Genomic DNA, 25,029 nt, shown 5'->3' with positions numbered 1-25,029 from the left:
TCACTGCCAAGCTAAGCAAACCTCTCAACAAGGTCGACACTCTCTCTACAGACAGACACATTGCTGATGGCTGTGCCCAAGAAGTCTTTAAAAGGCCTGGAGTCCATGGTGAATTAAAACTAAAAGGAGTCAGGTGAGCTCGAGACAGAACTAAAATCGCCCATTATGAACTGCCAAGAGAACGACTCCTAGATACCCACTAAACTTAATGCAAGCAAAAGCCCAGGTATTTTTTATATTCTCAAGTATTACACAATAGTAGAGTGGTTTATTAAAATCACTATCTAAGTTACAAAATAAAAAGATTAAATGTTTCAATGTATAAAAAAAACAACCTTTTCAATTTCACTGGTGTGGAGTTGCTGTCCCATAAGAAACACTCAGGCCGATTTTAAATTTGCACCCAATCTTTATTTTACAAGGTTAAAATGGCTAACAATAACTGCTGATGTTTTCATGCAGACAGCAAGAGCTCCCCATCTTACCTTTCATACCTGGTGTTTTTGTACCACCCAGTTTCTTAATCAGAAGGCAATGCTGCCCTCAAATGTCAGTGCAGTCCTAAAAATCTTTCTACATTTATAAAACAGTTTACATTTTAGACTGGTTCACCTGTTAGTTCCATATGCAGCCAATCAACATGAATCAGAACAGAGTTGTTTGTATACACAGTGGTGAGGAGTGGGAGTGCTGATTTTGCAAAAAAAATGTTAAGATTTCTGTTTCTACCATTATTTACTGGATAGCCCAACTATGTCAAGGACAATACAGACATAATTAAAAACACAAAAATTATTGAAAAAATGGTTCCAAAAAACACCTGTAACTGTGATATTTTAAACATAAGGAGATGGAGAATACTTATTAAAACCCACAAGATCCTAAACACAAGAGGGCAACATGTATGGGCAGTATGTTTGCTAATGCACAGGATCTTAAACCCAGAAGGATGTTCAATTCAATTATGACTCAAGTTAGATGTGGGCTAAATATCTCATGTTCTGCATCAATGGAAATCAAATCATGAGGTGAAATGTTAGATGCTAAGCTATTCAAATTAGACTTAAAATATGGTTACCAGTTTACTTCATTAGATTTGTAACAAAAACACCAAAGACTCCAAACTCTTAAGTCTGAGGATAGATTTTCATGTAAAGCAATTTCTCTTGTATCTTGTGGTCTTACATGATCACAGACATGCTCTTTCTACCTCAACACTGCATACACTTCAGTCTCTTAACTGCAAGAATGAGGTGTCATCAGCTATGTGTCCCAAAACCTAAAGAGCACCTTGGCCACTATACTGTATATTAAGCAGTTACTTCCTTAGAAATATGTTGCATGTGTTGGTACTGCAAAACTATTCTACCACTTTAAAACCATAAAATTGTTCCTAAAACCATAAAATAGTTCCACCATGTGTAAGAACAGAATAGATACCTGATTCTCAGAGAGCAATGTAAGTAATGTATCTGCTGAGGCATCTGTATGCTTAGAGAGTGAAGTGAAAATCCTTGTAAGATCGCCAGCTGGCTTGTGGCAAAAAAAGTGCTGTCTTGTTTTCAAAAAACGAAACTACAATATAAATATCAATTCACATCAATGAGAATTCAGTATATTATTAAGGAAAACAAAAGAGACTTCAAAAAGTTAAACTATATATTGATTTCATCATAGTTAGCTGTGCTACCTTGTCTAAGACAACTTGAAATGTAAATACTGAATGCAGACCTCAGTGTTAACATTTGCAGTGCACCATGTAATGTAGATATTTGTATTATATGGCATTTGGCATTGGATTCATAAAAGCAGTGTTAATGTTTATGATGCGTCATCTATTGGAATGTCAAATTTAATACACTTTATGAAAATGTTTGTGATGCACCATCTCTAAAAATGATAAGACACAAAGCAACCAGTTGGATTTGCGGACAGATACTTATTCTTTTATTAAGGTGGATGTAGAAGTGCACAGAGACAAACTGCCTTAAAGTCAGCACTTATCTCTATCTCACATTTTAACAGTATCACATCTTTGGAGTAATATACTGTATAAGAATGGCACATTAATCTTTTGCAAAAATTCCTCTGATGAAGAAAGAATACAGCAATCATGATTTTAAAAATTGCAATACTTTTTCAACTCTCTCCGCAAGCTGTGACAAAAGCCTGTAATCTTTCGGAAGGTAACTTGAACTTTGCACATCCTGAAAGAGCAATACTTGCCAATTTCTATTTCTAAAATTGCTTTAGCCATGTCATGTTAGCTGAGGAACCATGATCATTCGATGAAATATATGCAAACCTCTGCCAGGGCCGGTCATTTAGTATTTATTTATTTCGAAACTCTGCATTTCAGCTCAGGCTAAGCCCTTGGGATAATTGTCTTTCTGAAATTCAGTGTTCTGTCAGAGGCACACACGGTTTAATCTCTCTCTACTTGTACCGTTTTCTCCAACCCAACAACTACTGCTGCTGAAAACCATACCCAAACATGCTGCTACCACTACACTTTATTGTATGGGAACCACCTCAAAAGATAACACTTTTCACCAATTATCTGCAATAACTTTTAGGGCACAATTATAAGGTTACAGTACTTGTTCAGCCAAGGCTTCTTCCTTGCCATTATGTGTAATAAACTGTTGATGCTGTAAACACATATTTTTACAATAAAACCTGGTTTTGCAGTAACATCTGTTGTCTCCCAACCAAATTTAGAGGGACGGCCTGATTTAGTGATAACTCTGAAGGATGTTTAATGTTGATACAATGGTTTGTACCCCACACCTTTTTGTCCTGTCCACAAATAGATATGACTCACTTATAATACTCTTGCATCTTTGTGAATGTTTCTTTAAAACTTACAATACTGTGGGACTTCAACACAGGCAGGAATTTATCCTCATACATTAATAACATAAAGCAGGTGCTCTACTAACTCCCACAGAGGTGAAACTCATCACAAGCATTTCTCCCCTGCGGAGATAACAGATTGCCAAGAAAACTCTGGCATCCTTTTATAAGAAAATCTCCATTTTATATCTGGTGTTAAAAATACATTTTTGACATTTTCAGCTTTAGCATGGTGGGCAAAGCTTAATACATCACTAAGGAAAGAAAACAATCCATTTAAAAATTTGGCGTACAAGACAACAAGAAGAAAGTACAAAAAATAGGCTGCTCAATACTTCCTTAAGGCACAGTAATGTGCCTATAGAATGCAGAAAAGAAAGTGGGTGCAGATGCACATTTGCATTTTTACAGTTGTCTTTTTATCCAATTAGGTATGTCAGTTCCCAGTTAATGCTAATCGAGTCTTACTAATATTTTAATAATTCTGAAAGGAAGAAAAAAAATGAAGTCCTCTTGCATGTGACAAACTCATCGACATTATTCTTTATTTCCAATTAATACATATCTTTGATCAGCAATCCTTACTGTTTGAAGTGCCAAGTTAATCAATAAATAATTTTCCTTTTGTTCAATTTACTCAGTCAAATATGTTCTGAGTGAAAAATAACAGCCAGAAAAATAGAATACCCCTAGCTTTAAGTAGTGCTTCAGTTAGGCTCAGGACACTAGTCCAACAAGCCAGTCCAACTCTTTTGATCTGCAATATGAAAATTCCAGCTTGTTAAAATCCAGATATACAATACAGCATTAATTTTTTTCCTTTCACAGCTCAGCTGATGTAGGTCTTCCTTTTTCATTAAAAGCTACATAAATGATATACTGATAAAATAATTTAAATTACGGAAAACACATACTTCTCCGATTACACGCTCACTCTGCTACAGAACTATAGTAAATGACCTCCCTGATTTTGTTTTTTCCATTTTAATGTGTAACAGTAGAACATGTGTAACTTTAATAAACATAATGGAACTAGTTTGGAAACCTGTGATCTAGAACCAGCTTCCATTTCTTTCTTTCTTTTTTTTTTTAATACTGCAAAGAAGAAATTAGCTTAGTATCAGCAGCCCCATGGTAAAAAGTGGGCCTGTGAGGTAGAAGGTGTCTCACAGCAGCCGCGCATTACACTTCTCCAAAGTTAGAATGTCCTGTCTCCTTTGCATGTTCACGAGCTTCAGACTGTCCAACCAAACCTTTCTGACACACCATGCAGCGGAGAGAGAAGCGCTGCACATCAGTAAACTGACGCTTCTTTCTGGCTTCATCTGCCAGTTCTAATGCTTGTACAAGGATGATGTCATCATTAGTTGAAAAGATGGTTTGTGGTGGAGCATCTGACCCTGCAATCACTTTCTGTAGGGGATCATAATGAATCCCATCATATATTAGTAGGACTCTCTTGGTATATCCTACATCTTCACCAAACCGGTCCACCCTAAGAGTCTGGGTGTCCACCACACAGATTTCACACTGATAAAACTTGGACAGTATTGAAATCTCTATTGCCCCTCCCCAAGTGTCATCACGTCGGATCCAAATACAGTAATCTCTATTTGATTTTCCCAGTACTGCCTCAGAATATGATCGGGGGTCATTGGCCACTATCTGTGCAATAAGATTCCGCAATTCTGGTGCACAGGTTGGATCATAAACACCTCCTTCCACTACATAGAAAATGCTGGTAAACAAACAGGAGTTATCTGCAGGAACCACACGTCTAGCAAGGACAGGAGAGGAGTCATTCACCTGGATACCAGACGTTTTCGAGTTTCCAACGCTATGTGATGTCATTTTATTTTTCTCCTCTTCAACAATCAGTGTGTCTCCTGCAACACAAAACAATATTTATTGTAAAATATGTAGTTTTAAAAACAATGATGCAAGTTGGTTATCCCAAACAAATGGATATATGTCCTGCCATCCATGTGACCCTATGTCTGGATTCAGCGGGTTGGAAAATGGATGGATGGATGTCCTGCCATACATCAACGTAATAATAGTATATTTAAAATAAAGGCAGCAGAGAATTTAGTTTAAAAAAATTAAATTAAATAAAATTAAAACTTGGTAGATTCCATATAGCTATTAACAGTCTGATATTTGTGATGAATAATGTAAAAGTTAAAATCTGATTTATTTAATATATAGCACACCCCCAAGCACTTTTTTCACATAAATGTTAAAACATTTCAGTTTGACTGGGAATGAACACTCTTTTTACAATACTGCCCAAAATTTAAAAAAAAAAAAATACAAACCATTAAAGAAAATTTAAATCTAAATCCTGAAATGACAATAATGTGTAAGTATTCAACAGCCCTGTTTCAGTACTTGGTTGAACCAACTCTAACAGTTATTACAGCAAGTAGTAAAAGCAACAAATCTTGTTATCACTTCATCTCCTCTTACAAATGCATGACATAACTAGTTAAACCTCATCTGATCATTTATGTTATTTTGCTCTCCAAGGATCTGTTTCTGAACTAACTCCATATTGGGATAAAACTGGCAGTAATGAGTGTGTGTGTGTGTGTATGTATAAAAGAAAAATATATATAAACTATTATAAAATGAAAAGTCCAAAAATTGAAATGTAAGCAATCTGTAGGTCATCCAATGACCCATTCAGTAATTGGTTTAACCCCCTTTTGCAACTATTACAGGATGGATTCTTTTGGGAGAAGTCTTTATTAATTTTACACAACGTGATGTGAAAGATTTGTGAATTCTTGTTGGTTGGGGAGTAGCAGTTAGGTTGTGCAACAGATGTTTGATGGGATTAAGAATAAGACTGGACCAGCCAAGCTTAAAGCACATACATTTTATTCATTTTAAGATAACTTATTGCTGCTCTGGTAGTGTGCTTTTGGCTATTGTCCTGTTGGAAGACAACCTTCCCCTCCATTTTAATCTTTCCGGTAGAGGGCAATTACATGCTTAATATACAGCAGTAAATATTCAGCCCTATCTTTATAGCATCTTCAAGTGATGCTTTGCAAGTTCTGTACAGGCATGTACATCCCTACCCAAACACATTGTAGAAAATGTCTATAACACTGTTGGGCTTCAACAAAGTTTAGGGGTGGGTGCATTTATATTTAAATTAATAAAGAACAGGTGGTCCACACAAATTGGGTGAGTTGGTAAGGTAATATCCTACACCTGAGATGACCCTTATATTTACAAAATGTAGGAAAAACTATCAAATCTCACAATTCTAATTTGCTCTTTTTAGCAAATTATTGGATTGTCTTGGAGGTAGAAAACCTTTTCTAGGCACTGTGTATAAAAATAATTTTCAGTTTTTATTTTCTAAAGCGGCATATGCTCTATACAATTGAACTTAGGAAAGACATGTATCAGGAACATTCTGAGACAACTTAGTAGTGCTTTATGTTCCTGAGATCCTGAAGTTTAGCAGTCATTAAAAAGCAAAAAAAAAAAAACACTTGAAACTGGAGATCTTTTTTTCTTTGCAACTTTTCAAAGTATTTTAACATATTGCTCAGTACTGGGGAGAAATCAAGAAACTAAAAGTTAAGCTTTTGATGTGTCACACAAAATGTAACATCTTTACTTCAGATTGCATTGTTCCATTCCAACAATCTTAAAAACTTTGTGATCAGAGATCACGTAAATGTTTGGTGAAATCAAATCCACATGCACAATGCAAACAGAACTCAAGGTACTAGGACTAAACAGCTGTGTATCCTTAAGAAAACCACTTATCAGTGAAGCTAATCGGGAAAAAAGTTTCAGTTTGCTGGGAAGCATAAAGATTGGACTCTGGAGAAATGGAAAAAGGTCACGTGGTCTGAAAAGTCCAGATTTACTCTGTTCTAGAATGATGGGCGCATCAGGGTAAGAAGAGAGGAGGATGAAGTGATGCACCCATCATGCCTAGTGCCTATTGTACAAACCTGTGGGGGCAGTGTCATGATCTGGGGTTGCTTCGGTTGACTGAAGTAATGTGCCCAGAAAAATGAGGTCAGCTGACTCCCTGAATATACTGAATGACGAGATTTTTCTTTGCTGATGGCACAGTTACATTCCAAGGTGACAATTCTAAAATTCAACAGGCTCAAATTGTGAAAGAGTGGTTCAGAGAACAGGAGACATTATTTTCACACATGGATTACTCACCACAGGGTCCAGACCTTAACCCCATTTAGAATCTTTGGGATGTGCTAGAGAAGTCTTGAGGTGGCGATACAACTCTCTTATGAAAAATTAATGTAACTCTGGACTGAAATAAATGTTGTGGCACTGCATAAGCTTATTGAAACAATACCATGGCGAGTGTGTGCTGTAATCAAAGCTAAGGGCTGTTCAACGAAATATTAGTGTATATGACTTTTTTATCACCAGGCAGTGTATAAGCAATAAAATTACAAGTTAAGTAACTAATATAGATTTAATTTCCTTTCTTCAATCAAAAAAATGCCAAAAAATAAGCAGTAAGCAATATTCTGATTAAATTAAAAGAAAACACTTCACATAAGTTAACAATACCCAAAATGTTTCAAACAAAAGACTAATTTGGTGAAGTCAAAGATAAAGTGGACCAAGTAAAATGAAATACAGTAATCCCTCCTCGATCGCGGGGATTGCATTCCAGAACCCCCCGTGATAGATGAAAATCCGCGAAGTAGAAACCATATGCTTGTATGGTTAGTTTTATATATTTTAAGCCCTTATAAACTCTCCCACACTGTTAACATTATTAGAGCCCTCTAGACATGAAATAACACCCTTTAGTCAAAAGTTTAAACTGTGCTCCATGACAAAACAGAGATGACAGTTCTTTCTCACAATTAAAAGAATGCAAACATATCTTCCTCTTCAAAGAATGTGTGTCAGGAGCAGAGAATGTCAGAGAAAGAGCACGAGAGAAAAGCAAACAATCAAAAAATCAATACGTGCTTTTAAGTATGCCGAAGCACCGCGATAAAGCGGCATTTTTAGAGGAGTGTCCGTATCCCCTAGGCAAACAGCCCCTCTGCTCACACCCCCTCCGTCAGGCAGAGAGAGTGATAGAGACGGATAAAAGCAAACAAACAAGCACCGCGCGGGAAGCACATCGTATATCATTGAGGAGTTTTATTTAATATGTAATACGTGCTCTGATTGGGTAGCTTCTCAGCCATCTGCCAATAGCGTATGAAATCAACTGGGCAAACCAACTGAGGAAGCATGTAGCATAAATTAAAAGACCCATTGTCCGCAGAAATCCGCGAACCAGCGAAAAATCCATGATATACTGTATATTTAGATGTGCTTACATTTAAAATCCGCGATGGAGTGAAGCCGCGAAAGTCGAAGCGCGGTATAGCAAGGGATCACTGTACTACGATAACAGCACTAAGTAAACAAGCTTCAGTTTTTGCAGATTTGCAAGCTCCAGCAAGGATATACACTACAGGCCAAAAGCTTTCAGAAGACATCAGTTTTCACACAAATTTAATCAGCTGAAATACAATGAATGACCTAAAATGGTGAAAGGGTTAGAAGTAAACTGCTAGAGGTTTAAATTTAAAGTTTAGGTTACAAAAAACAGAAAAAAAAGGAAATTTCAAAATATTACAAATGGGGCTTCTTCAGGGAACAACTAATAGATTACAACCTACAGATGTTTTGTAGCAGTTAAAGCAAATGAAGCCTTGCATATGGAATCAAACAATTTGCACAGGTGTTCCAACTGCTGTTGATTACTTAAAAATCCTCTAGTCTTAAAATAGAGTTGGAACAGACTGTGTTAATACGTCTTCTGAAGTACTACTTGGACAATATTACATTGGTATATAACAAATAAACAATGGCAAATAAAAAAAAGTCAAAGAATCATTAAGTGTACAAATTTTTTTCTAATTTTTGATTCATCAAAATAGCCACCTTTTGCTGATATAATAGCCAAGCTGTGGTAAACCTTTTGATTTAGAAGGCCAGTCACTCTGTGCAAGTCACCAACCTTGCCTCCAGTAAAACAACCACACACTTAGGAACCATCCTTTCACTAATTTGACAACTTACTAAGTTTGACTGATCGGTCGATAAAAAACTTTGTCATTTTTTCAGTAGTTCACAGCTAGTATTTCAAGGCCCAATTTTGTCCTTTAAAAACTGGCTTTCTTACTGCCACTCACCTTATCAAACCTGCAGCACAAAGTCTCCTCTTTATAGTAAAAACTGAGACTTGCTGTTTTTTTAACCACTGTTAAGCTGTGTTTGAAGCTGTTGTGTTGTGAGGTGCCAATCACACAAGCTGATTTATGCACAACGTTCATGTGTACTTTTGATTTACAACTTGAGAGCAAAGAGTGAAAAATAATCTACGTACATTTCTAAACACTCAACCTACTGTCTCCTTTGTAACAGAGTTCACATCCTTATGACAATCAGCAAAGCATTACTGTAATTACAGAAACCTCTATAATGCTGCATAAAACAGGCTAATGTTGTGAACACTTTTAACTATTCACACTGGTTAAACAAGCCTGTCTTAGTGTAAGTGACCTATCACATATTTTATATTTTATTAAATTACTGAGCACAACTGAAAGAGAGATAATTCAGCAGTATTGTTTATAAGTATCCTATGTAAATTTCCAAGTGTAACACTAAACATAATTAGCATGAATTGACTAAATAAAAGAAAATAGTAGCACTTATTCCAGGAAATGTTTTGGTTAATATGAAACCAAGATTAATACTGAAACTGCAGAGATATACTAACATTAGAAATATAACAACCAGATAAAGTCAAACTTTACAGCACAAGCCCTTGGGCTTCTCTAAGAAAGAAAGAAACAAAAAAAAAAAAAAAAAAAAAGCAATATCTATCATGTATATATATATATATATATATATATATATATATATATATATATATATATACACATACATACACACACACACACACACATACACACACATATATACATACATACACACATTGCATCCGAAAAGTATTCACAGCGCATCACTTTTTCTACATTTTGTTATGTTACAGCCTTATTCCAAAATGGATTAAATTCATTTTTTTCCTCAAAATTCTACACACAACACCCCATTAATGGCAACGTGAAAAAAGTTTACTTGAGATTTTAGTAAATTTATTAAAAATAAAAAAACTGAGAAATCACATGTACATAAGTATTCACAGCCTTTGCCATGAAGCGGTCCGATCCTTGGCTACAGAAACTGGCTCTTGGGATGTGGAATGTCACCTCTCTGAAAAAGAAGGAGCCTGAGCTAGTGCGCAAGGTCGAGAGGTTCCAGCTAGATATAGTTGGGCTCACCTTGATACACAGCTTGGACTCTGGAACCAATCTCCTTGAGAGGGGCTGGACTCTCTACCACTCTGGAGTTGCCCCCAGTGAGAGGCGCCGAGCGGATGTGGTCATACTTATTGCCCCCCCGACTTGGAGCCTGTTCATTGGAGTTTATTCCGGTGGACGAGAGGGTAGCCTCCCTCCGCTTTCAGGTGAGGGGACGAGTCCTAACTGTTGTTTGTGCGTATGCGCCTAACAGCAGTTTGGAGTACCCACCCTTTTTGGAGTCCCTGGAGGGGGTTGCTAGAGGGAATACCTTCTGGGAACTCCCTCGTACTGCTGGGAGAATTCAATGCTCACGTGGGCAATGACAGTGAGACCTGGAAGGGTGTGATTGGGAGGAATGATACCCCCCCCCGATCTGAACCCGAGCTTTTGTTATTGGACTTCTGTGCTCGTCATGGCTTTTGTCAATAGGCTTCTATGGTGGGGGAAGATGCCGGTCAGGCCTGGTAGGCCCAAACATGTTGTGAGGGTCTGCTGGGAACGTCTGGCAGAGTCCCCTGTCAGAAGTAGCTTCAACTCACACCTCCAGCAGAACTTCAACCACGTCCTGAGGGAGATGGGGGACATCGAGTTCGAATGGGCCATGTTCCGTGCCTCTATTGTTGAGGTGGCTAACCGGAGCTGTGGCCGTAAGGTGGTCGGTGCCTGACGTGGCGGCAATCCCCAAACCCGTTGGTGAACACCAGTGGTGAGGGATGCCGTCAAGCTGAAGAAGGAGTCCTACCTGACCCTTTTGTCCTGTGGGATTATGGAGGCAGCTAATAGGTACCGGCAGACCAAGTGAAATGCAGCTTTGGTGGCTGCTGAGGCAAAAACTCGGGCATGGGAGGAGTTTGGGGAGGCCATGTAGAACGACTTTCCGACAGCTTCGAGGAGATTCTGGTCCACAGTCCAGCGTCTCAAGACGGCGAAGCAGTGCAGTGTCAACACTGTATATGGTGGGGATGGTGCGCTGCTGACCTCAACTCAGGACGTTGTGGGTCGGTGGGGGAGTACTTTGAAGACCTCTTCAATCCCACTAACATGTCTTCCAATGAGGAAGCAGAGCCTGGGGACTCGGAGGTGGGCTTCCCCTTCTCTGGGACTGAGGTCACCGAGGTGGTTAAAATACTCCTTGGTGGCAGGGCCCCGGGGGTGGATGAGATACGCCCGGAGGTCCTCAAGGCTCGTTGACACGTCTCTGCAACATCGCATGGATATTGGGGATGGTGCCTCTGGATTGGCACGCCGGGGTGGTGGTCCCCCTCTTTAAAAAGGGGGACCGGAGCGTGTGTTCCAACTACAGAGGGATCACACTCCTCAGCCTCCCTGGAAAAGTCTATTCGGTGGTTCTGGAGAGGAGGGTCCGTCGGATAGTTGAACCTCAGATTCAGGAGGAACAGTGTGATTTTCATCCTGGTTGTGGAACAGTGGGCCAGCTCTACACCCTAAGCAGGGTCCTGGAGGGTGCATGGGAGTTTGCCCAACCAGTCTAAATGTGTTTTGAAGACTTGGAAAAAGCATTCAACCTTGTCCCTCGGCGAATCCTGTGGGGGGTGCTCTGGGAGTATGGGGTACCGGACCCCCTGATTAGGGATGTTCGGTCCCAGTACAACCAGTGCCAGAGCTTGGTCCGCATTGAAGGCAGCAAGTCAAACCTGTTTCAAGTGAGAGTTGGACTCCCCCAGGACTGCCCTTTGTCACCAATTCTGCACATAACTTTTATGGACAGAATTTCTAGGCGCAGCCAGGGTGTTTAGGAGGTCCGGTTTGGTGGACTCAGGATTGGGTCACTGTTTTCTGTAGATGATGTTGTCCTGTTTGCTTCATCAGGCTGTGATCTTCAGCTCTCTCTGAATCGGTTCGCAGCTGAATGTGAAGCGGCTGGGATGGGAATCAGTACCTCCAAATCCAAGACCATGGTCCTCAGACGGAAAAGGGTGGAGTGGCCTCTCAGGGTTGGGAGCGAGATCCTGCCTCAAGTGGAGGAGTTCAAGTATCTCGGGGTCTTGTTCACGAGTGAGGGAAGAATGGAGCGTGAGATCGACAGGCGGATCGGTGCGGCATCCACAGTGATGCGGGCTCTGAATCGGTCTGTCGTGGTGAAAAAGGAGCTGAGCTGTAAGGCAAAGCTCTCAATTTAACAGTTGATCTACATTCCTAACCTCGCCTATGGTCATGAGCTATGGGTAGTGACTAAAAGAACAAAATCGCGAATACAAGCGGCTGAAAAGAGTTTCATCCGCAGGGTGTCTCGGTTTTCCCTTAACGATAGGGTGAGAAGCCCAGTCATCCGGGAGGGGCTCAGAGTAGAGCCGCTGCTCCTCCGCATCGAGAGGAGTCAGATGAGGTGGTTCGGGCATCTGATCAGGATGCCTCCTGGACGCCTCCCTGGCGAGGTGTTCCGGGCATGTCCAACCGGGAGGAGGCCCCGGGGAAGACCCAGGACATGCTGGACTATGTCGCCCAGCTGGCCTGGGAGCACCTCGGGATTCCCCCGGAAGAGCTAGAAGAAGTGACCAGGGAGAGGGAAGTCTGGGTATCTCTGCTCAAGCTGCTGCCCCCGCGACCCGATCTCGGATAAGCGGAAGAGGAAGGATGAATTTCTTCTTTTTTACTTCCGCCAATCATATAAATAAAGACTAACTCCCAACTATCCTGGGTTTTATATTGCTATATTAACATTTTAGTACAACTAAAGAACTAACAGTTGCAGCTTGTTCACTATAATGATTTTTTTCATCAGTAAATGGGAATCTGTCAGGTACTTGCTGGTTACTTTTCATATCAATCCTTCAACACTGGTATTCTCCAAAAAGTCACCTCCCAATTATCTTCAGTGCTTTTAACAGTGCAGCATGCCTTTTTATAACATTTAATATCACAGTTACACTGAATCAGTTTACTGTTTTCTGTATGAATCTAATTGCGTATTTCTTTAAACACAACACCTAATTCATGTCATAATTAGATAGCTACACTGGGCCAGTACGGAATACGTGTATGAGTACTTACTAAGCCAAAGTGAATGAAACTAACGGTTATTGACTAAGATAATCTTATCTTTACTAACATCTATTAAAATTAATGTTTAAAATATTTAGTCAAACCCGGAAGCAAATTATTAATAAATCAAAATCTCCATTTAATTAAAAAAAAAAAAACCAAACAAATATCTAGCCTAACTAGGCTTTCATATGCAAAAAAGACATTCTCTTTTAAAGACAATAACATTGCTGCTCCATCACAGATAAGTTAAGTTTCTTTCCTTAACTAGAACACACTCTTTAAGTTGCATTAGATTGCCATTCACTGTCCACGTGGGAATGTGGTGCAGACAGAAACTTTTCCAGTTAAAGGCTCGGATTCAGGAGGAACAGTGTGATTTTCATCCTGGTTGTGGAACTTAAAGCAGTAAAGGAAAAGAATCTAACTATATTTCTTGCCCAATAGTGGGTAACACTGTATGTTTTGCAAAATTAGTTCTGATATGCATGTCTGCACGTCAACAGATGCACTTGAGCAGGTTACTTATGTAAAAAGTCTCTTTCAAAATTTTATCAAAAGTTGCACACAGATTCTCATATGGCCTTGCTTTCACATACTTTTCAACAGTGGTGCATTTTTTATTTTCACAAGGAACCTAATTTGACACCTTTAATTGTACAAATGAAGGAAGAGTCTTACTACCTATTTGTATAATAAATACACACAAAAACACAACTATTGATGAAACTTATACACAAAGTAGGCTTTGTAACAATTTGAATTGGTTTACATAAGTGTAAACCTTGGGAGAGGCATTCGGCCTCCAAAGCTATTTTCACATTTTACTGTCTCAAATTCTAAACTTATAATGTATTTAAACAAGATTTTTTTCCAGATGATCTAAAAAAAAGTGTACATCATGTCAAACAAAGGAAACAAATTGAAATCCTTTCAACAATCTGCTAAAAAGGAACATCATAATTCTAAGATTGAAAAAAAAATTAGGAAATATAATTTACGAGGATACAAAGCCACTGTCTTGCAGAGGTCCACCCATAAGGTAGATATTTTCTTTAAAGCAAACCAAAATTAATAGAGTAACATTCAGAACAAGTCAGGGATATAATTATAGAGAATCACAGAACTAGGGAAGGGAACAAAACGGTCCCAAAGGCACTGCGCATACTTGTAAGCTTGGTGCAGTCCATCATATGGAAATGGAAAAAAATATTAAACTACAGCTACACCTAATAGGTCCTGTCACTCTCTGAGCAAAGAATGGCATTTGTCAGAGAGGCTACTGCAAAGGCAACTGAGCGGGAGAAACCATTGGCTGCAATTGTTCATGGCTCAATTATCTCCAAGGCACTACTTAGAAAAGGTCTTCATGGAAAACGTGCCAAGGCAGAAATCCAAGGAACGTGACAAGAAAAAAAAAAAAAAAGTCCTTTTCTATAAAGAATTTGCAAATTATCATTTGGAAGGCACTCTAAAGATATGCCAGAAAGTCTCTTATACTGACAAGAGTAAAGTAAAACTTTCTGGCTTAAACACTAAGCAGTATGTGTGGCATAAATCCAGCACTGCACATCAGCCAAGTAACACCCACCCACTGTAAAATGTGGTGGTGGCAACATCATCCTGGCGACAAAGAGGCTCTAAAGGACCCACAGTGAATGCTGAAGAAAAAGATGAGAGAAGGAAAGAAAGTTTACAAACCTCAAATAGAAAACAAAAAACTCAGAACAACAACTGGAATGGAATAGGTACAATTATTGGACTCGAGCAATCCAGGGTTCAGATGCTACAAGGGGATGTGGAAAAAATCTAACAGCCTGACCCAATTTTTTAATAGTTATTCCTTCTCATTGCCACCTTCTTCCAAGGAACAGTCCTCCCACAACATCCTAATAAATTAACAATGATGAATGCTTTAAATGGAATGATTAGTGACAAATCCACCTCTGGCCATCACTATGGGCGGTCAATAAATGAAGACTAAGTGAGGAGAAACTGAGGAAGGTACAAACAAGAAAAGCCAAACCACCAGATGAAGTCATTCATATAGGCCATAAGGCCCGTGCTGAACAACTTTGTGGTATCCTCTTTCTTCTATTCAGTCTGTCCCTAAGTCTCCAAAAAGGGCTGTTGCTGTGGAAAACTTCCTGCATTGCTCCAGTTCCAAAGAAGGAAGGTACCTCTTTACTTAAAGCCTACAGAACAGTGACACATATGTCTTACATCATGAACACCTTTGAGAGACTGATCCAGGACTGCAAGAGTCCTCTTGTGGTAGATCACTTGGATGCAATACGTGATGAACTAACAAATATGCAGGTGGTTGAGCCTATAGAGACCTGAAAAATGCACTGTCTGTCTGGCAGACTGCAGCTTGTGAGGCCCAAGGTCCGAGTCTGCGATTTGGATGTGAACAACACTGGAGCACCAGTGAGACATTTGTCTTCCCACAGGACAGTGACTCAAAGCACGCTGTAAGAGCAACAATGGATTAGGATAAAGGGAAGAAAATTGATATCCTTTAGCAGCCCAGTCAGAATCCTTACCTTTATTCCATCGAACTTCTGTGACACAACCTTAAAACTGCTATTCACTGCTTCTCTCCAATCCTGGCACAGAAAATTTTTGCAAAGAGGAATGGGTAAATGTTGTTCCTTCACAATGTGCAAAATTAATAAAGACTTCTCGAAAAAGACTATATGCTGTAATAGCTGCAAGAGGTGGTTCTGCTAAGTACTAAATGAGGAGACGAATGTTTACAAACTGCTGACATTTCAGTTTTGGAATTTAAATTTTTTTTAATGGTTTACAGTTTTTTTTCTTTTACACACACATACATACATACACACACACACACACACACACACACACACACACACACACACACACACACACACACACACACACACACACACACACAGAGTCATAGCTGCCAGTTTTATCTCATTATGGAGTTAGTTAAGAAACAGATAATTTACGTGCCCTTTGAGTGCAAAATAACATTACCGATCAGATGAGGTGTAATCGTTTAACTTGTTATGTCATGCATTTGTAAGAGGAGATGAAAACTTTTAATAGTGTTCTCCACAGACCCAATAAATGAATGGTGGCTTCACATTCATTCTCTGAATGTAATGAGCATATCCACCCATTTTCTAACCAGTGTATACATTTCAGGGTCAGGGTGGAATCTCACATGCATCCACAGTTACGCATATAGAACTGTGGGATTTGGGAGGACTGGCAGCATTAACAACAGCTGTATCAAGAAAAAAAAAAACTGACACAAGACTCAAAGTGGCTGTTTCATTTTTGTACACAGGTGATGACATAAGATGCTCCATTTGTTAAGAGTAAAATAACATATTTAGTGTTTAAAAGCTTTGAAGTACAAGCCACATCTCCCTATTAATATAGCACATACTATAAATACTCGTGGATAAGTCGGGACATGATTTTATCGTACAATTTGTGGTATGTTATAATTTTGGTCGTATACTGTAAGTCAAATGCGGAAAACTCACACTATTGGTCCAAGAGATTATGATATGCTAACGCCCACCTTAGAGAGGAACCACGGAGCACACAGCCTTTTTATTTCTATGTATTGTGCCTACGTGACCACATGGTGATACCCGAACTATTCTGAAGCAAACTTTGCACTGTTTACTGTTTTTTGTATGTCACACCCTCATACACCTTTATGGTAAGAGCATTCCTTATCTACGATGGAGCGTTCGATCAGAAGAAAATATGAAGCTGGTTTTAAATTAAGCATTGTTGAAGTGACGAAAGAAATTGGTGAAAAGAAAATTCAATGTGTCTGAGAAACTGGTACGAGATTGGAGGAAGCAAGAAGATGTAAAAAAAAAAAAATGTAAGTGTCTCATTTCTGAACGGGCGTATATGTCGGGGTCTGATTTTATGACCAATTTTCCCGGGTTTCAGGACCCAACTTATATGTGAATATATACGGCACTTTGTTAAAAGAAATGCATAATCGCTGAAAGAGGCAGTTAGCAAGACAAGCAAAATCACATTCTTCAATCCTAAACATTTTGTTTGTTTTTTGAAGGCAAACTAATATTCATTAGTATAACCCATAAGTGAAAGCACACATCAACTATCTGAATGGTACATTGAAGAATGTAATGCTGTCTCACAGTTATAAATTCACTGAGCATACGTAACGTCAGCAAGTAATTTTCATATTCTGGACTTGTCTACTGGCATAAGCAATATCAAAGTGTGATTAGTCATGTAAGAAACCTTAAAAGCAGTAAAAAAAAAAATTTAAAAAAAATGCTACCATACAGGAGGTTCTGAAATAAAGGATTCATGTAAATTTGGCATGTTTGATTTCACACAGGAAGCTTTAAAGTTGTAACAAATGAAAAATAAATAAATAAAGTGGGAGGAGTAAAAGGAAAATTTTGGTATTTTTCAAGTTAAAGTTGTTTCTTCACAATCATGGTATATATGCATTTGCCTAATGAAACTATGTTTTAAAGTTAACTACTTTCTACAAATTAAAAAATATACATCTTGCCTGCATGGGTGATTTACATTGTAGTCTATGGGGCATGGTGAAAAAGTGTAAAAAAAAAAAAAAGAAAATTACCAAAAGGGTCCATTTTTGAAGCCAAGACAGATGTGATTACACAAACACATTGTAGAATAGTTCATACTAAAAACAATATAATTCCAATCTTTTGAAATGGATAGATCTCATAATAAGACCAGTTGTGCATGATAACTCAGCACTTAGTCTTCCTGTGTAACAATCTTTCACAGGTTTCCTCTTACATGACCAAATCACAACAAATGTTTCGTGCAACATGGTTGCTTTTATTTCAATTTAATTCTGTATTTATTTGAGAACTCACAAAAGGGAATCACATTAGACAACTGTCTTGGCTTGAAAAATTGATGCATTTGGTAATTTTTTTAAGCTTTTCCTCCCTGCTTTATACCCTCCATTGTCGAGTGCGGGCAAGAAGGGTGTAAAACAATATCCATACACTTGAGTATTGCAATAATATGTTTTCTGATACTGTATCGATTCTCAAAAACATTGTATTGATTTTTAATTACTAGTTTACATACAAAGATTCAAGGCACACAGTGGCTCATTTTGACCCCTGAACGCAAAATGGCAGTGCTGAAATCTATCTTCAGCTAACGTAACAACATAAACTGTGACAGGAAGTAGAACAAGAACACACCTCTGATGTATGCAGGCTTTCAATATGCTCAGGCACGTGTGCATCGGGTAGTGGCAAACCAAGCTGACTAGTAACACTACCACCGATGGCTGAATCCAGAGGAGTTGGACCAGCTCCCACAGTGTACACAGTGGAAGTGCAAGTTCATTTTGGCTTTCACAATAAAGAAGGCACTAATGAGATTGACAAGAGCCATGCCATCTGCAAAATGTCTTGTGCCAAAATGAAATATTAGGGGAACAAAACGAACCTGAAAGCACACTTACCAAGACACCATTCTGATATACACCTAATGGAGCAGCAAACAGCCAACATTAAATGAGTGGATCCCTTTTAATTCGCTATAAAACAAATTCATACAACAAAGTTAGCACTAACCTCAACTCCAGCAAACAAAATAACTCAGTCAATACTCTATTTCATTTGCAAAGATAAATGCCCTTTCAGTATCATAGAGAATTAAGGTTTCTGAAATATGGTGAACACAATGGAGCTTAATTATACCATACCTTCCTGACAACACATCACTGACATTGTTGTGCCCAAATTGTACAAGGAGGCAAAAACAAGGGTACTGGAATCTTTCAGCTCAGCTGAGAGAGTCGCTTTAACATGCAATGCTTGGACATCAACGGCCACTGAATCGTATGTAACAGTACATAACATAATGGATGAGTGGAAGCTGGAGTGATATACTTTAATAATCCCCAAGGGAAAACTGTCTTTTCTCATGCCCTCTGGTGGTCAGAACATCAGGTAAGCCATTGTTCAGAGCCTCAAAACAATTATCATGTTAAGGGCCTTGCTCAAGGGCCCAACGGAATAGGACCCCTAATGGCAGTAATGGGATTTGAAACAGTAAGTTTCCAGATACTGGTGCAGATCTTTAGCCACAGAGCCGCCACTCTGCCCAATACTGATGCTTTGATGTTTTTCAGTAGCAAGAGGAGGTAGACAGTCTGGTAGAGGAGATTTACCAGTTAGAGGAGGCTGATCACCCACCTTACTACAAGGCTGATCACTCACCTAACCCCCTGAGTGAGCAGAAGGAATATGAGCATGAATATCCTAAGTTATCCTGAGTAGCAAAGTGTTTCCTTTGCATTCCTGTCACAAGCGTCTCCGCGGAGTGAGTTTTCTCCACCGCAGGAGACATCGTTACAGCACAGAGAAGTGTTCTGAAAGCAGGACATGAAGAACAGCTCATCTTCCTCTACAAAACCCTTGACAAAAAATAAGCACTGACATGTAAACAAACTCTAATGGCATGTGCAATCCAAGTTAATGATCTGAGAAAGTTTACCATTTGTATATACATTTTTGCCTACACTTATTTATATATTCTATATTGTATTTCAGGAAAAAGGCACAAAATTGCTCACTTGAACAACTGGGGTATTTAAATAAAAAGCCACTGAATGGCATTTCTGTTTCTGTTGTGGTAGCATTTTCTGTTTTTGCTGTGGTATCAAAATGCACCAAATATTGTAAAAAGTCACTGGTATTGGTATCAAATACAAAAAATATGGCATCTTTATTCAAAGCAACTTTCAAAACAATCGGTAAAAAATCTGAATACATATAGGTAAGATAAAAAAAAACTATTTTAAAGTAGGGCAAAAGAAGCATGGTTTTAGTACGTTTAATTCCATGGGTAGATGACAAGTGGTAAAAAAATAAGTATAATGTCTGTGTTTGTGGTGTGTTTGGGGATATGAAATACCCGAAGTGCAACTTGCTGAAAATTAAGATGGTGCCCTCAACAGGCACTGTGTGAGAAATTCAGGGTTGCAGCAAATTAGTGCATGCATACAGTACATGAAAAATGAAAGGAAAACTCATACACTGAAAGAATTATCAACCCCTTTACAATGGGGGGTACTGCAGGCTCAGAGTAAATATAATTATGATCAGGTCTGGCACTGGTACAGCGTGTTGCCACACCCACCAAATGACGAAACAGCTTGTGATCCTGGTTGGCAAACCCCAGGCAGACACATGGTCCAGTCCCACCCTCCAGAAATGACCCTTAATCTGCCGCAGCCAGGTGTTACGTAGGCTTCCATTTGGCCTGGTCAAGCCATTTGGGTCCACATCAATGAGGATCCTGAGAGCAGGATCACCCTCAGCGGATCGCACCACATGGCCATAGTGCTGTAACTGACACTCCCTTGCAATGTAAGTAATGTTCCTCAATTGGGAATCCATGAGCAACCACTCATTTGACACAAAGTCAGACCAGCGGTACCCAAGGATTCTCAGAAGAGAAACAGTACCAAAGGAATCCAGTCTTCGTCTCAGGTCACTAGATAGTGTCCATGTCTCACAACCATATAGCAAGATAGGAAGCACCAGGACTCTAAAGACTTGGACTTTCGTCCTTTTGCATAGATATCTGAAGCGCCACACACCCCTTTCCAGCGACCTCATGACCCCCTACGCTCTCCCAATCCGTCTACTGACATCATAGAAAAAATCACCAGAGACATGAATGTCACTGCCAAGGTAAGTAAACCTCTCCACAAGGTCAAAACTCTCTCCGCAGACGGACACACTGCTGATGGCTGTGTCCAAGAGTTCATTAAAGGCCTGGATCTTGGCTGTTATCCATGACACTCGCAAGCCTAGACACTCACTCTGTCTCTCGAGAAGCCCGATCAGAGCCTCCATCGACTCTGCAAAGATTACAGCATTGTCGGCAAAGTCAAGATCAGTGAATCTTTCTTCGCCAACAGATGCCCCAGAGTAGGAGCAAGAACACACCCATGATGAACCTCAGAATCAACTAGGAAAAATGCAGAGGTTCTGCCACCACTCTGCACAGCACTCACAGTACCAGCGTACAGGCTGGCCAAGATATCCAGCAACCTTGAGGGGATCCCACGAAGTCACAGGATGTCCCAGAAGGCAGCTCGATCAACTGAGTCGAACGCTTTATGAAATTTGACAAAGGATGCAAAGAAATTCTGCCAATATTCGCATTTGTGCTCCATGAGAACCCTCAGTGATAGGATGCAGTCGATGATAGACTTCTTAGGCATAAAACCAGATTGCTCCAGTCACTGGTAGGTGAGAAAGTGATCACGGATCCTACTGAGGACGACCCTAGCAAGGTCCTTACCCAGCACGAGACCAGTGTTATTCCCCTGTAGCTGCCGCAATCCAGGTGATCACCATTCCCTTTCCAGACTGGGATGACTAGTCCCGTTTTCCAGTTACTTGGGATGATGCCAGTCTCCCAAATGGAAGCAAAGATTGCTTGTAATGCCAGGAGGACAGCCTTACCACCAGCCTGTATAAGTCCACCCTGAATACCACAGATCCCTGCAGCCTTCCCTACCCTCAGCTGCTTCACCACCTGTGCAATCTCAATTATAATTTATCCATATAAATATATTCAGGGTTTTTCTATATTTTATCATTAGCATAAGAACACACTCAGTGGTACTTTTTGTTTACTGGAGAATTTTCAAATGTATTCCATTTGATAATATATAACCTATGAATAATTCTAATGGCATCTCTGTGTAGTGTTTGCTGGAGCCATGTTACAGGATAACCATCCAGCAAATGACACTGTGGGTTCATTGCAGTTCCATAAAGCTGAGTGAACAAATTTGAATCTTTCAATATAATTTAAAATTAATAAAGGCAGATGTAAATGAAATATTCTACTTTCTAATAATACTTTCATATTTGACTATGGCACTCCTGTTTGAAATATATTTTGTATCTAGAACAACCTGCACAAACACAAAAATCATAAATGCATAGCTGCGTGTTTTGCACAGCTAGAATCCAGCAAAAAAGTTTTACAACAGTACATACTCTTCCTGTTGTGTTTCCATCACACCACAATACAGTTCAACAAGCCCATTTCAGCTTACATTTTCTGCCACCTCATATTCGTTTACTATTTCAAAAAAGTTACAAGACCTGAGGCAGAGTATGAATACTAAGCAGTACCAAACACCTGGCTATATTTTCAGATGTTAAGGAAAACTGCATTCGTTGGACATAGGCTTATTATGTGGCCATTCAGTTGTCTAAATTTAAGAACATTATGAACATTAATGTGATTTCCTTGCTTTAATAAATATGGCCTTCATTCACTTTAACCAGCATAATGGAATGGAATACAAGAATCACAATCAAAAGTTATCTTCTTAAAAGTAACAAATCAATACTTTTAAAACAGTGCTTTATAAGAAAAAATAATAAACCGTTCTCACCTCTAAGAGTTAATGTGCATAAATCTACTATACAGTGGTATATATTTGAACTTTAAAAAATTTCTGGTACCAAAGTTACCAAAAATATATATTTGTTATAAACTGGCTTCTGGAGTAAGCCCAGGCTACCTAGAAGGTGACTGTAAGAACAAAAAGATCATTTGGCAAACAAACACATTCATGTAGGGCTAGGAAAATACACAGTAGTTATTTATGGGGGTGTACATCTAAATTAACATGGACATATTGCATTAAAAATATGAAATCTTTTTTTTTTTTAAATATAAAGAATTAAGTGATAAAATGATTAAAATGTAATGAAATAATCTTAGTTTTATGTGGCTTAAATCACGCTATTTCTAAAATTCTTTGAAATCATCATAGTCTCTTCCTAGGTTCAGTTACAATCAAACTGAAGTTGTCATAGAGATAATAGTGCCATATAAGACACAGCAGCTCTTGTTGTGTAATTGAGGTCTAATGTAGATTTTCTTTCATTGAAATATATATCCAAGAGGAAGACATAGGTATACTTATAGTTTGTTAAAAATAAAAAATTTACAAACCAATGTTGCTTGCCATTACCTCCAAAATGACCAAAATGAGCAAATACCCTCAAGCCAACCATAAATCACAGTACCTGACTTAATTGGGAAATCCCGGAGGTAGGCATCTCCATTGCTGAGATCTAGGCTGGATGGTGGAAAGCCCACCATGATCTTCTGCACTTCACAAGGAATACCCGTCAGCTCTGCTACCTTGTCCTTCAGTTCATGTACACAAGATAGGGTTGTCAGCCCCTGCATGAGGTGAGTCCCATTCTTGGCTTTGCAGCGGAGACGCAGCATGTCTTCATTGAATACTCTATCAGGAGAATGGGGAGGAAAAAGTCAAGGTTTCTGCTGTTACCATATATATATATATAAAGAGATTCTGTAACAAGGCAAATTCCCCCAAACACAAATAAAGCTCTGCCTATTTTCATGTGCCACCACATGAAAAGGCACTATATAATTGACAGAATGTTTTCATGTGTTTAATATGCATAAGGTATCATACCATATTTAAAAGCTGTATTTATACATTGCAATAAACCAGTAAGTCAATCAAAAGCAATAATGATATTTTTACGTACCCAAGGATGTCACCTTTCTTATGTATCACACATTTCCATGTTCTCTACTCTCCTTCCTTGGTAAAATATGGGATTTGAACACATACGAGGTCTGTCTATTAAATAAAGAGACTGTGTTTCTATCTCTTAAACAAGGAAATAAGAACTGATTATGAACACTTGCCATGCAGGTTTAAATCTGTCCAAACCTGCACAACAAACAACAACACTCTCTACCGTTTAGTTTATTGTCAGTCACCATTTAATGCAGTTGTGTTTCCCCTTGTGTGCCGGAATCATGCTGAAAAGTTGAGCAATGTGTCAATATGAAATTTTTAGTAAAACTGAACAAAACACCAATGGAATCTTTATAAATGCTTACTGAGGCTTACGGGGAAGACTGCACGTGTCATGTGCGTGTATTTTTCCTAAATTGAAATCGGTGCTTAATGGAACACGTTTTGAGCAGTAAAGAAGAAAACATCAGATGTCTTGAAACAGCTGACAGACACTGATCTGATCTTCGACCAGTGGAAACCAAGACTGCTTCGGTATGTGATTGCGAATGGGGAGTATACTGAAGGGGACAAGCATTAGAATATCTATATAAATAAAAGTGTGTTATTGTGTCAGTCTCGTTTTTAATACACAGACCTGTATGCCTAGGTGAACAGCACATCAATGTTCAGCTAATCTGCTTTTATCAAATATCCTACCTATGCAGAGCCATATACAGGGAAAGGCTCATTACCACTGGATAGTGGACATTCAGAGCATTACAATTAATTATAGTTGTCTATGACTGGCCATTCATATTACATGTGACAGCTACGTGAAAATGGCAGGAAATATATTGCATGTGCGAAGGCTCATCTTTCCGAACCATTATACATAAGCTTCTATCAGAGAACATGAGGACTGTTTTATTTGCATAAATAAGGGGAAAAAAGGAAACATACAATTGAGGAAGTCCTAGAAAAGATACAAAATGTTTTTTATACAACATATGAAGACCTTGAGATGGATTCTGATCACAGTTTTGACTATTAAGAACAAAATGTTTGCAGAAGGACTCAGTGTTACACTTGATTTGTAAGCACAGCTTATTGTGTAACTTTGAAATGTTGTGGCGTACAGTTTCACAGCTCTTTCAGTTTCAGCTTATAGAGTAGTAATAATGTATCCTCCTACAGTTTCACACAAGGAGCCCCCATGACATA

General features: G+C 38.9%; 1 protein-coding gene across 2 annotated transcripts in view; it reads right to left on the bottom strand.

Moving 5' to 3' along the window:
• Nucleotides 1-2,387: 2,387 nt before the first annotated feature.
• The window catches only part of yod1 (YOD1 deubiquitinase), a 32,179-nt gene continuing 9,537 nt past the window's right edge, over nucleotides 2,388-25,029 (bottom strand). For both annotated transcript variants that reach the window (XM_039749133.1, XM_039749132.1), the window contains exons 2-3: nucleotides 23,336-23,559; nucleotides 2,388-4,742 (exon numbers count right to left, since the gene is read on the bottom strand). In XM_039749133.1, the coding sequence (XP_039605067.1) occupies nucleotides 4,039-4,742; nucleotides 23,336-23,543 (912 nt within the window). In that variant the 5' untranslated portion in view covers nucleotides 23,544-23,559 and the 3' untranslated portion in view covers nucleotides 2,388-4,038. The remainder of the gene's footprint in view (nucleotides 4,743-23,335; nucleotides 23,560-25,029) is intronic.

Source organism: Polypterus senegalus, chromosome 3, assembly GCF_016835505.1.
Source record: "Polypterus senegalus isolate Bchr_013 chromosome 3, ASM1683550v1, whole genome shotgun sequence".
NCBI lineage: Eukaryota > Metazoa > Chordata > Cladistia > Polypteriformes > Polypteridae > Polypterus > Polypterus senegalus.
The sequence above is the reverse complement of the archived record's forward strand: the minus strand, read 5'-3'. Positions and strand labels throughout refer to the sequence as shown.